The sequence below is a fragment of the Pongo abelii genome, chromosome 9, assembly GCF_028885655.2.
Source record: "Pongo abelii isolate AG06213 chromosome 9, NHGRI_mPonAbe1-v2.0_pri, whole genome shotgun sequence".
NCBI classification, from domain to species: domain Eukaryota; kingdom Metazoa; phylum Chordata; class Mammalia; order Primates; family Hominidae; genus Pongo; species Pongo abelii.
In genome coordinates, this window is record NC_071994.2 from 46122741 (window position 1) to 46137227 (window position 14487).

The window sequence follows — 14487 nt, forward strand, 5'->3', positions numbered from 1 at the left end:
TCAGCTGCATATTGACAACTGCCTAGTTAAAGCTCACTTTCTGTTTTGGCATTAATGCAGGACTGGGAAAGCAGATAAACACCCTGCTGCTGATAAGCCTAACCTCCATGTCAGGTAATGCAAATCTGACTTGAAACTGTTTGCAAGCAGTTTGTCCATTTAAACTCAAATGCCAAAATATTAAGCAAAACATATTGCATAGTTTCAGAATGACTTTAGTCTATTTATTAAATATGTGAGCAGTTTTTAAAAAAATTCTAGGTTATCATTGTATGCTCTCTTCCCTATTTTCTCTTTAGTTTCTAGTTAGAATACAATGTGTGAGGGAGAGAGTTAAATGATAAACAGCCAAGAGAGGAGGAGGAAATAAAAAGAGAAGGAACAGGGGGAGGAAAAAGGAAAGGAGGAAAGGGAGGGAAAAAACTAAAAGCAGTTCCACTAGTTGAGTTAAATCAGATTCAACTATGTCTTACTTAAAATTTACTTGTGAAATAGAATAATGGCATCAACTTCTCAAGATTATGGTGGGAACTAAATGAGATAACATATATATGAATATACACATCAAGGTGTCTTGCACATACTTAATGAGAGTTTTTGTAGCTGAACAAGTATTTTCCATTCAAAAGAAGAAAAGACGCCTTACATGGGCATCAACCACCACGGAAACCCATCAGAGAGAATTCACACCAATTAGTATTGTTTCAGAAACTGCTGTCTTATGTAATGCTTATTAAAAGGCATGTTAACTGTTTACTTCTAACCAGATTTAGTCAAGTCTATGAACAATACCATGTCTATCTAGAAAAGCTTTTCTATGTTTAATACTTAAAAAGACTTAGTTCCGCTGAGAGCAGTGCCTCATGCCTGGAATCCCAGCCCTTTGGGAGGCTGAGGCAGGCAAATCACTTGAGGTCAGGAGTTGGAAGCCAGCCTGGCCAACGTGGTGAAACCCTATCTCTATTAAAAATACAAAAATTAGCTGGGCATGGTGGGGCATGTCTGCAATCGCAGCTACTCAGTAGCTGAGGCAGGATAATCGCTTGAAGCCAGGAGGTGGAGGTTACAATGAGCTGAGATCAAGCCACTGCACTCCAGTCTGGGTGACAGAGCAAGACCATGTCTCAAAAAAAGAAAAAGTGAGAATAAAAAAGACTAAGTTCAAGTTGTCTGGTTATTCTTGTCCAACTCCCACTGTAAACGTTTCAGTTACAAGGTGGCAAAGTTAACTATAAAATGTATGCCCTGAAATTGAGACACAAATTTGGTTGTTTCAGGCAGAAGGCCATAAACTGTCAACCTCCTCATCCTCTTTCTTCTTCTTTATTATAAGGCTAATACTAGTCTTTAGTCTGTATAGCATTTTATAGTTTAAAACACCAAATATAAATTCCCTTAGTGATTCTATGCAATAATACTGTTAGATAAACGGAGAGTAATACTAATCAATCTTTTTTTTTTTTTTTTTTGAGATGGAGTCTTACTCTGTCCCCCAGGCTGGAGTGCAGTAGCGTGATCTTGGCTCACTGCAACCTCTGCCTCCCAGGTTCGAGCAATTCTCCTGCCTCAGCCTCCCGAGTAGCTGGGATTACAGGCGGACACCACCATGCCCAGCTAATTTTTGTATTTTTTTTTTTTTAGTAGAGATGGAGTTTCGTCATGTTGGCCAGGCTGGTCTGGAACTCCTGACCTCAGGTGATCCACCCACCTCAGCCTCCCAAAGCGCTGGGATCAGGTGTGAGCCACCGCGCCTGGCCTTAACCAAATTTTAATATGTAAAAATATAGAAGCTACAATTCACCAGTAATGAAAGCCAGTGTAAAGAACCAGCAGTGAAAGCAGGTGTGAAGAGTACAAGCTCTTTATCCAATTGTTCAACTATACCACATTGCTTTCCCATGCAGCATTTATAAAACACAAGACTTTTCCTTACTGAGGTCGACACAATTGATTATAAGAATCACTTTAAGAAAATTATTTTCCCTAATTCGTAACTTTCAAGGGAAGATATGTTTCCCCTCACAGTCTGCGGATACCAGGAACATGGTTTAAACTCATATTTTTTCACAGCTGGACTTACAAAATTCTACAAAGGTAAAACCACCACTTATCACAATGGCAAGAGAGGACTTGGCAAATACAAACTCACTGGACAAGGGCAATTAATATTATTTTATGAGGTAACATAATTCTGAAAAAAGTGCATTAAAATCCCTATGTTGCTCCTCAGATTTATAGCACTAGCATGCAGGTACCAGCAGTGGGCTTGATAATCCATGGAACTACATTAATGTTTTTGTTTCCTTGTTTTGCTTTGGAAATTTCCTTAGCCTTTTAAGAAAGCTGAGCACTAGTTTATTTGCTTCAGGGTACTTTAGAAAAAATATGCACAAATATTCACATATAAAAGACCATTGGAAGAAATGAAAATAATACAGAATTCATAGCAATAAGAGAATTTTCTTTTTTCACACACCCATGGGTAATAAGGTGACTAGTTTGCATGTTTACAGCCTTTATGTATTTACATAAATATGTATAGAGATATTTATAAATATTAACTTAGATATCTGATGACACTATATTGTTCTGAACTTGATTTTATTTTTTTTTCTCAAAAATATGTAGGGTATCTTTCAATGTGATGTGTATATGTACGTATGTGTTTGTGTGTGTACATACAAATGTTTAGAGTTTTAAACCACAGCATTCTACTCTATAAAATGTATATGCCAAGATAAATTTAATCATTCCAAGACTGATGGATATTTTGGTTGTTTCCAGTTTTCAGTGAATATGAACAGTGCTGCAAAAAAAATTCTACATACATTTCCCCCTCTTCATGAACCTGTGCTTTTTTAGAATAAATTTCAAGAGGTAAAATTGATGGAATCAATAGAATACGTACTTTGAATGCTGATAAATTTTGTCAAATTGCTGTTAAAAAAAGAGTTTTACCAATTTACACTCACAATCGTGTATTAGGCTTTCTGCTTACCTCACCTTAACCAACACAGAATAAAATCAATCTTTTAAAATTCTTCCCCAATCCAATACATAAATATAGTGACTTAATCATTATAAATTATTTTTCACTGATTACCAGCATTTCATCCCTGCAGAGGAATACTGACAATGTGTTTACTATGTATCTTCGGGCAAGTTACTTAACCTCTCTGTGTCTCAATCTTATCACTTCTAAAATAAGGATAATAATACCTACCTCATAGGATGTCTTTTGTTTTCCTGTTCATGTTGCCTATTTTTTCATTATGATTGTGCCTTTCCTCTTTGGTGATTTGGTGAGTTAACACATAGTGAACAAGCACCTACTGTGTGCAAGTCACCACTCTAAACTCCTGGGACAATGGGGGGACAAGACCAAGTGTTCACTGTCATGGAGCTTACATCCTAGTGGGGAGGCAGATAACACAGAGATAAGCAAACACATAACCCTGTGATGTTCTGTCAGGTTGTGTTTGTGAAGAAAAAAATCAAGCCTGGTGTGGGCTAAGAAGTACTAAGGGTGCTATTTTAGATAGGGTGGTCAAAGAACATTTCTGTGATGAGGGGACATTTGAGTAGAGACATGAAAGAAATGAGCATTGTGGCTGAGGCAACAGCAATGCTGAAGGAATAACAGGGACCCAGAAGGCTGAGGTAAAGGGATTGAGGGTGAGAGGAAAGAGAGGTGTCAGCTGTGAGGAGCCAGGGACCAGATGCTGAATGCCCTCACAAGCCAGAAGGAGGAATTTTATTTTTATTCTAAATGCTAAGGGAAGCCAGGGCGCTGGCCTCTGAATTGACAAACTGCTCCCAGACACTGAGCGAGGCTAAAACTGTAAGTTTCCTACCCAAGCAGATACCTCAAGTGTGGACAGAAACAGTGTCCACTTGCCCTTGGGGGAAATCTCACAGGAAAGAAAAGCCAACATCCGCAATCGAAGCTTCCCTCACAAACTCACACCAACAGGCAAAGCTGAACAGAGTCATCAAGTTATGTAACTGGGCCCCTGGCTACACCTATACCTTTTTCTTTCAACTCAAAAGCTAAACCTGAAGCATTTTTCTTTTTCCCTGATGCACAGTACCCTTGCCAGTTGATAAACCAGGAGCAGGAACCCTGGCTGTGTTCCACAAAGATTTGCCAAGAAGGTCCGACACACGAGTGCCAACAGCCCAGGCAGAACGGCTGCTCACAACTCACCCCTAAGGCGGCAAGCCTACCTCTGCAGATGGTCCCGTTCCCCACGTAGCCCGGTTTGCAGGTGCAGCTGTGTCCCTGGACAGTGTTGGTGCAGATGGCATTCTCGTCACAGTTGTGCTGGCCGCTGCCACATTCATCGTGTTCTGTTTCCAGGGTGAGAGAAAAAGAGAAACACTTTTTCTTAAGTTGGAATTACTGGTATTGGGAAATGTAGCTGGAATTCACCAAATAAGAAAGACAGTGACTACCACTTGTCAGTACCTTACTATGTGCCTAAAAGTTCTTGTTGAAATCTAAACTCTGAAAGATGTTATTATCCCTACTTTGCAGGTAAAGAAACAGTATCAGAGAAGTCACACAACTCCTGTCCGTCACAAAATTGGTAAGTGCTGCACTAAGGCCGTTGTTTCTTCCACCTTCTAAAAAGGTTTTCACAGAGATTCCAAGGTAGTGGTTCTCAGTAGGGAGAATTTTGCACTGCCTCACCCTGCAAACATTTGATATGTCAGAGGGTATTTTGGTTGCCGTGATTGGTAACAGGAGGTGATACTGAAACCTACGGAATAAAGGCCAGGAATGCTGCTAAGCATTGTACAATGTGCAGAAGAACACAAAACAACAAAGAACTAGCCAGCCTAAAATGTCCACAATGCTGAAAAATGTCCACTATTGGAAACCTTCCCCTCAGGTTACAAAAAAGAGGAGAGGAGAGGAGGGGAGGGCAGGGGAGGGGAGGGAGGGGAGGGGAGGAGAGGGGAGGGAGGGGAGGGGAGGAGAGGGGAGGGAGGGGAGGGAATGAGAGGGGAGGGAATGAGAGGGGAGGGGAGGGGAGGGGAGGGGAGGGGAGGGAAGGAGAGGGGAGGGGAGGGGAGAGGAGAGGAGGGGAGGGCAGGGGAGGGGAGGGGAGAGGAGAGGAGGGGAGGGCAGGGGAGGGGAGGGGAGAGGAGAGGAGGGGAGGGGAGGGAGGGGAGGGAAGGAGAGGGGAGGGGAGGGAATGAGAGGGGAGGGGAGGGGAGGGGAGGGAATGAGAGGGGAGGGGAGGGGAGGGAAGGAGAGGGGAGGGGAGGGGAGGGAAGGAGAGGGGAGGGGAGGGGAGGGAAGGAGAGGGGAGGGGAGGGGAGGGAAGGAGAGGGGAGGGGAGGGGAGGGAAGGAGAGGGGAGGGGAGGGAAGGAGAGGGGAGGGGAGGGGAGGGGAGGGAAGGAGAGGGGAGGGGAGGGGAGGGAAGGAGAGGGGAGGGGAGGGGAGAGGGGAAAAGAAACAAACCTATATGAGAGATTCCATGGCTTCTTTATAACAAAGAGGATAAAACTGCAGAGGAAGGCTGGTGAATATAGCCTAGCAAAGGAGAATTTCCCAACAAAATTTCCAAAGGAGTACCACTGGTCACAGGGAAGGCTGGCGAGCACAGGATTGTGCTGAGAGTAGGAAAAGGATTTACTCTGAGGCCTCTGTTTAAGGGCCTTCAGCGGTTTAATTTTCCATATAGCCCACTTTCATAGGGTTCAGAATCTAACCTCTGCGTATCTGCCTGCCGTGTAGTGATATGGGTTATATATATTCAGATAGCTGTGGCATCCTTGATCCACAGGACATGGAGGGAAACCGATCTAACCCTAGAAAACAGATGAAAAGATTCCAAGTTAGAAACTAAGGTTTCATAGATAACTATAATTTCCTCTCATACTCAGCAAGTTAATGGAGTTACCCAAATGACTCCTCTATAAATAAACAATATGGCAAAGTTTATATCCTTTATTCCTTTTTAACATCTGCTAGCATAACTTCTCACAAATTTTAAGAAGAAAAATCCAGTAGGGCCATTCAAATCATAAAGAGTTATAAAATAAGAATAGAAATTCCAGTTAGAAACCTCAAGGAAATAACACTAATTGGAACAAAACAAAAAATTCAATATAGTTTGTTAAGTGAATTGTTCAATCAATGTACCAATCATTTGAAATATCATCAATCTTCATTTATTTTTATTTTAAATTTCCTAATGGGGACCCAGTAATGAGAAAGGTTAAATCCTGCAAAATAGGACTGTTTTCATCACACACACACAACAGAGGTAGGGCACACACATGCATCTGACTGTTGATTTAATACTTGAATTTTCAAAATAAAATTTTTATTTAGGCCTTAAGACCAACCCAAACTGTCAGCAAGAAATGTGCACAGGTTAGCAAACAGTGAGAAAAGAAGATAAGATTTCTGAGGACACACTTCAAGTCTGTGCTTAAGTCATCTCCAGCACACTCCAGAACCAGTATACCCTTGTGCGTGTCCACTCGAATTAACAAACCTATCAAGTACCTAGTATGTGCAGGTGCAATACCAGACAAGGTTAGAAACATAAAAAAGTCTAAGAATTCAGACTTATACTCCAAGAGTTTTCAGCCTCCTTCTTTAAATTCATTTAATAAATAATTATTATGGTCTGTACTGGGAATACAAAGATGAGTAGATAATGGTCTTTGCTAGCCTGAACATTTTAATAGGGGTAACTAACTGGAACACAGAAGATAAGTGATAAGAGTTATAAGTAGTTGACCTTTTATTTTATCATACAAAAGGAACATATTTTAGAATGAAAGGGTGCTCTACTAATAATTACACTGGCATAACAAGCATAACTCAGAATGGCCCAGGCAAACTAGCATGTGTGGTCATGCTAGATAAGAGGAATAAAGATAAGCTAGACTGAGTTTATTGGAGGGAAGAAATTCCTTCTAATGGAGAGAAGAGAAAAGTCCTCTTGCAAAAGGTAGTATTTTAAATAATCTTTCACAAATGACCAAGGTTTCTCAATTAGAGTTGCTCATGCAGGCTTAAGTATGGAGAAAGGTATGGTTCTGTGCAGCATTCCAAAAGCCTGGTCCCTCCTTACCTACCAGGTCTTATCTTCCAATATTCTTGAAGTAAATCTTTTTCTCTAATGAGGTGGCATCATTGCTGTCCTGCAAATGTACGAGTTTGCTCCTACCTCTCTAGTTTTTCATGTTGTTTCCTTGACCCACAATACTCTCTCACAATGTAGTTGGTTTATCTGCCTTTGCCTGGCTTCAGACACCACTTCAAACCCATACTCTTACCATGTTCATGAAACCTTACACACTTTTTCTCTAGACCATGAATTTCATCTATCTTAGAACTTTTATAAAATTTAATATCTTTACCTCTTTGGAGGCAATGATATCATAATATATCGTGATGATATTGGCAAGTTTTGTCATTAATGCCATAATTGACTTTGAGGAGAGGAATTTTAGCATATTTTCCACCACCTTCACTTTATTAATACCTTACATAATGTTATTGAACCTAGAGAATGCCAAGCACTGAAGTCAATATTTTACACGTATTATACCATTTAATTCTCCCAGCAATTAAATGAAGTAAGTTTGCTCATTTTACAAAGAAGAAACTTAGACAAAAGTACTTTATATAACTTTCCTAAGATCATAGAACTGGTAAGTAGAGAAACTGAGATTGTGAATGCAGACACTAGATGAACAAACATGTCACTGAGCAGTTGGAAGTTAATTTGGATGTGGCTGAAACTAAACCATGACATGTGGAAATGATATCATAATGCCAACGATGAACTGTGTTTCTGTATTCTAGCCCCCAATTCCTACTGAGATCTGCTACATACTTACTAAGAATAGATGACCTATTCCCAAAGAACAAAGGCCATAGAACTTCCACATTTCATTTTCTTTAGTCATGCCAAATTTTCAAAATGACCAGCATCTTCAAACCTGTGTTTAATAGAGACAGCCAAAGAAAATACCATTTTCTTCTATAAATGTCACATTCCTTTCCAGTTGCCAAGGATGCTGCAAAAGATATGACAAGTGATTGCGAAAGACAGACTGGCATAGAGGTTAAGAGTATGAACTCCAAAGCCACTGGCCTAGTTTAGAAGATCCTGGTTTGCCAATTACAAGCTATGTCTACTTAAATAAGTTACCCAACCTCTCTGTCTTAGATTCCTCATTGTAAAATATGGACAATAATAGAACCTACCATTTGGGATTGTTTTGAGAATTAAATTAATTAATATAGGTAGAAAATTTATGACAGCATGTTACAGCTGGTAAGTGCTCCACAAGTGTTAGGTATTTGATTGTCATTGCTGCTACTGCTGCTGCTGCTGCTGCTGCTGCTGCACTACTACTACTACAACAACAACTACTACTACTACTACTTACTACTACTACTACTTCTACTAATATTGCCGCGACAATTACTTGTGGGCAGACTTAATCATAAGATGATGGTTACAACTGAATTGAGACAGATGTTATCAAGATGATTAAATAGAGGTGTCCAGCACTCACTTCCCTGACAAAGGACCACAACAACCAGTAGATAACCACAAATCAAACAGAGTATTTAAGGAAGAATACTGGGATTCAGCAGAGAAGTTATGAAAACTTTTTAGGGTACAGAAACTTAAAAAGGCATTATAGGGAGAAAAGCAAAGCACCCAGTATCAATTTGTTTCAAGCCAAGAGGAACTCCCATTGTGGGAAAAAAGAAAGTGGGAGATTGCCAGCAACCATATTCCCACCATGGACACCAGCAATTCTAGGTACAGAAGAGCCTCACAGCCCTTACAGGCCCTGATCCCAGCATAGGGAGCATTTGGAGTCCAAGCAACTTCATATTTCCTGAGAGGGAAAACACGCTGAGTCCTTTGCACTCCCCTGGATCCGGGATGCTGAAGCACAATACCATTTTAAGAGCAGAGCTGCCACCAGAATGTATCCATTCGTAGGATCCAATAGTCCCTGCATGTCCATATTCCTGGGGTCCTGCTGCCATCCCACCACATACACCCAGAAGGCTGCAGCATCATGACATGAGATGGACACAGAAATGATACCATGACCATAGCATCTGAGCCCATGTAGCACCCTATATTCCATGGGACAGGCAGTTCAGCAAAGCAAAGAGGCTTACCCCAGGACAGAGGGAGCCAACACACAAAAGCAAATGAAGTCTATGAAATTACTGAAAATGAATTCAAAATAATGATCTTAAGGAGATTCAGCAAGATACAAGAGAACACAGATATTTCAACAAAATCAGAAAAACAGTGCCTGATCTGAATGAGAAATTCAACAAAGAGATAGATATCACAAAACAAAACCAGAGGAATCTTGAAACAGAACAATTCAATGAATGAAATAAAACTTTAATTGAGAATGTCAATAATAGGCTAGTTGAAGCAGAATAATTTCTAAACTTGAAGACAGCTCTTTTGAAGAAACTCAGACAAAAATAAGAAGACATTTTAAAACAAAAGGACATATGGGCCACCATTAAGTAAACAAATATGTGAATTTTGGAAGTTCTAAGAAGAAAAGATGGGAAATGGCATAGAAAAACTATTTTAAAAAAATAGCCATAGGCTGGGCATGGTGGCACATACCTATAATCCCAGCACTTTGGGAGGCTGAGACAGGAGGATAGCTTGGAGTTTGAGACCAGAGTGAGGAAGACGGTGACGTGCCATATCTACCAAAAAAAAAAAAAAAAAATCTGGGTATGGTGGCATACAACTGTGGTCATAACTTCGCAGGAGGATCACTTGAGCCCAGGAGGTCGAGGTTGCAGTGAACCATGTTCATGCCACTGCACTCCAGCTTGGGTGATAGACAGAGACTTTGTCTCAAAAAATAATAATAAAATAAAAATATTAACTAAAAACTTCCCAATACTTAGGAGAGATACGACCATCCGGATTTAGAAAGCTAAGAGCCCCCAAATAAATTTAACCCAAAAAGGTCCTTGCCAAGGCACATTATAGTCAAACTTTCAAAAGGCAAAGATAAAGACAGAATGCTAAAAACTGAGAGGAAAACATCAAATCTCATATAAGGATATGCCATCAGACTAACAGCAGATTTTCCAGCAGAAACCTGCAGGCCAGGAAAGAATGGGATGATATATTCAAAGTGCTGAAAGAAAAAAACAAATGCCACCAAAGAACCCTATACGCAGAAAAACTAACCTTCAGAAATGATGGAGAAACAAAGTCTATCACAGACAAGCAAAAACTGAGGAAATTTATCACCAGTAGACCTGACCTACAAGAAGAGCTTAACAAAGTCCTACATCAGGAAGTGAAGGGCAATATATACTTTTTTTTTTGAGTCATATACTTTCATGAAAGTAGTACTCATGTATAACTCACCGATAGAGCAGATAAACAAATACAAAGGAATGGGATCACACATTACTATTACAGAAAACGACCAAACCACAAAAATAAACAATAAGAGAAGAAGAAAGGAACAAAGGGTATAAAAAACAACCAGAAAACAATTAACAAAATAACAGAAGTACTCATCTATCAACATAAACCTCAAATATAAATGGTTTTGATTTCCCAATTAAAATATATGGACTGCCAGAATGGATTTTTTGTAAGACCCAACTATATGAAGTTCATAAGAAACTAATATTGTCTGTAAAAACACACACCATCTAAAAGTAAAGGGATAAAAAATATATTCCACACAAATAGAAATCAAAAGTGAGCAGAAGTAGCTATGTTTATATCAGATGAAATAGATATTAAGTAAAAGAAGAAAAAAGAAAGAAAAAGAATGTCATTATATAATGATAAGGGAATCAATTCAGCAAGTATATATAACAATTGTAAATACACATGCATCCAGCACTGGAGGACCCAAATTCATAAAGCAAATGTTACTAGATCTGAAGAGAGAAAGAGAAAGAGAGAGAGAGAGAAGAGATTCCAATATAATAATGATAGGGGGCTTGAACAACCCACTCTCAGCATTAGATAGATCATCTAGACAGAACATCAACAAGAAAAGATTGGATTTGAACTGGACTTTAGGCCAAATAGACATAAAAGACATTTCCAGAACAATATATCCAATGACAAAGCATACATTCTTCTCATCAGCACATAGAACATTCTCCAGGATAGAACATATGTTAGACCACAAAAGTCTAAACAAATTTCTAAAAATTGAAATTATATCAAGTTTCTTCGCAGACCACAATGGAATAAAACTAGAAATCAATACCAAAAGGAACTTTGAAAATTATGTAAAAACATGGAATATAAACACGTTCCTGAATGACCACTGGGTCAATGAAGAAATTAAGATGGAAGTCATAAAAATTCTTGAAACAAAGGAAAACAGAAACACAATATACCAAAACCTCTGGGGCAAAGTGAAACCAGTATTAAAAGGCAAGTTTATAGCAATAAAAGCTGACATAAAAATAATAGAAAGATTTCAAATAAGCAATCTAATGATGTACCTCAAGAAATTTCAAAAGCAAGAGCCAACCAAACCCAAAATTAGTAGAAGGAAAGAAATAATAAAGACCAGAGTAGAACTAAACTGAATGGAGACTTAAACAATACAAAAAATCAGCCAGGTGTGGTGGTTCATGCCTGTAATCCCAGCACTTTGGGAGGCCGAGGCGGGCAGATCACAAAGTCAGGAGATCAAGACCATCCTGGCTAACACGGTGAAACCCCATCTCTACTAAAAAAAAAAAAATACAAAAAATTAGCCAGGCGTGGTGGCAGGTGCCTGTAGTCCCAGCTACTTGTGAGGCTGAGGCAGGAGAATGGTGTGAACCCAGGAGGCAGAGCCTGCAGTGAGCCAAGATCACACCACTGCCGTCCAGCCTGGGTGACAGAGCAAGACTCTGTCAAAAAACAAACAAAAACAAAACAAACAAACAAACAAAATACAAAAGATCAAAGAAACAAAAAGCTTGTTTTTTGAAAAGATAAACAAAATCAACAAACCTTTGGCTAGACTAAGGAAAAATGAGAAAAGACCTAGATAAATAAAATCAAGAAACTGAAAATGAGAGACATTACAACCAATACTACAGAAATATAAAGAATCATTGAACTAGGCCGGATACAGTGGCTCATGTCTGTAATCCTAGCACTTTGGGAGGCTGAGGCAGGTGAACTGATTGAGCCCAGGAGTTAGAGACCAGCCTGAGAAACACAGTGAAATCCCATCTCTATAAAAACTACAAAAATTATCCAGGTATGGTAGCCCACATCAGCAGTTCCAAATACTAGGGAGGCTGAGGTGGGAGGATTTCTTGACCTGGGAGGTCAAGGCTGCAGTGAGCCATGATCATGCCACTTCACTCCATCCTGGGCAACAGAGCGAGACCTCGTCTGAACAACAACAAAAAAATCATTAGACACTATTATGACAGCTATATGCCAACAAACTGGAAAACCTAGAGCAAATAGATAAATTTCTGGACACAGGTAACCTATCAATTTTAAACCAGAAAGAAATAGGAAAACTGGACAGACCAATAAAAAGTAAAGAGATTGAAACAGTAACAAAAAATCTCCCAGTAAAGAAAACCCTGGGAATGGATGCCTTCACTGCTGAATTCTATCAAACTTTTAGAAAATAATTAACTACCAATTCTTCTAAATTATTACAAAAACTGAAGAGGTGGTAATTCTTGCTAACTTATTGTACAAGGCCAGTATTATCCTGATACTAAAATCAGACAAAAACATTACAAAGAAAGCAAATTAAAGGCCAATATCCCTGATTAACACAGATGCAAAAATCCTCGACCAAATACTAGCAAACTGAATACAACAGTACAACACAAAGATTATATACCATGATCAAGTAGTATTTACCTAGGAGATGCAAACATGCTTCAACATACTCAAATCAATAAATGTGAGATATATCACAGCATTGTCCAATCAACAGAATGGACAAAAACCATATTATCATCTCAATAGATGCAGAGAAAGCATTTGGTAAAATTCAATATCACTTCATGATAAAAACTCTCAATGAATTAGGTATAGAATCAGTATACCCAGACACAATAAAGACCATATATGCAAGCCCATAGCTAACATCATACTGAATCAGGAAAAACCAAAATATTTTTCTCTAAGAACTAGAATAAGACAAAGATAACAACTTTTAGCACTGCTAGTCAACATAGTACTCAAAGTTCTGGCCAGAGCAATTAGACAAGGGAAATAAATAAAGGGAATCCACATAGGAAAAGAGGAAGTCAAATTGCCCTCTTTGCAGATGATATAATATTATATACTGAAAAACCCAAAAGCTCCACCAAAAAGAAATCTCAGAATAAACAAATTCAGTAAAGTTGCAGGATACAAAATTAACACATAAAAATTGGTACATTTCTATACATCAGCAACAAAGTAGCTGAAAAAGAAATCAAGAGTGCAAATGCATTTACAATAGCTACAAAAAAAAATTCCTAGGAATAAATTTAATGAAGGAGGTGAGAGATCTCTATAATGAAGACTACAAAACATTGACAAAAGAAACTAAAGAGGACACACAAAAATGTAAAAGTATTCCATGTTCATAAATTGAAAGAATTAATACTGTTAAACAAACCATACTATTCAAAGTGATCTACAGATTCAATGCAATCCCTATTAATGACATGTCGATATCAATATCAATGAAATTCTTCACAGAAATAGGAAAAAAGCCTAAAACTTGAGGAACCATAAAAGATCCCAAATAGCCAAAAAGCAGAACTGAGCAAAAATGATAAAGCTGAAGACATCACATTACCTGACTTCAAAATATACTACAAAGCTATGGTAACCAAAACAGCATGATACCGGCATAAAAACAGATACACAGGCTGATTGAACATAATAGAGAACCCAGTAATAAATTCATGTATTTACAGCTGATATGGCTTGGATTTGTGTCCCTGCCCAAATCTCATGTCGAATTGTAAACCTCAGTGTTGGAGGCAGAACTTGGTAGGAGGTGACTCAATCATGGGGACAGATTTCCCAATTGCTGTTCTCATGATAGCGAGTTCTCATGACATCTGATTGTTTGAAAGTGTGTAGCACCTCCTCTTTGCTCTCTTCCTCCTGTTCCTGCCATGCAAGTTGTGCCTCCGTCTCGTCACCTTCCACTATGACCATAAGTTTCCTAAGGTTTCTGAAGCCATGCTTCCTGTACAGCCTGCAGAACTGAGAGTCAATTAAACCTCTTTTCTTTATAAATTACCAGTCTCAGGTAGTTCTTAATAGCAATGTGAGAACAGACTAATAAAACATCCAACTGATTTTTGACAAAAGTGCCAGCAACTTACATTGGAGAAAGGACAACCTCTTCCTTAAATGGTGCTGGGAAAACTGGATATTCATAATGCAGAAAAATGAAATTAGACCCCTATTTCTCACCATGTACAAAAATCAACTCAAAGTAGA

The 14487-nt window shown here is 38.9% G+C and overlaps 1 protein-coding gene across 2 annotated transcripts in view; it reads right to left on the bottom strand.

Moving 5' to 3' along the window:
• Positions 1 to 14487, bottom strand: part of NELL1 (neural EGFL like 1) — a 926144-nt gene that overhangs the window by 343413 nt on the left and 568244 nt on the right. For both annotated transcript variants that reach the window (XM_002821956.3, XM_002821957.4), the window contains exon 14: positions 4228 to 4350. In XM_002821956.3, the coding sequence (XP_002822002.3) occupies positions 4228 to 4350 (123 nt within the window). The remainder of the gene's footprint in view (positions 1 to 4227; positions 4351 to 14487) is intronic.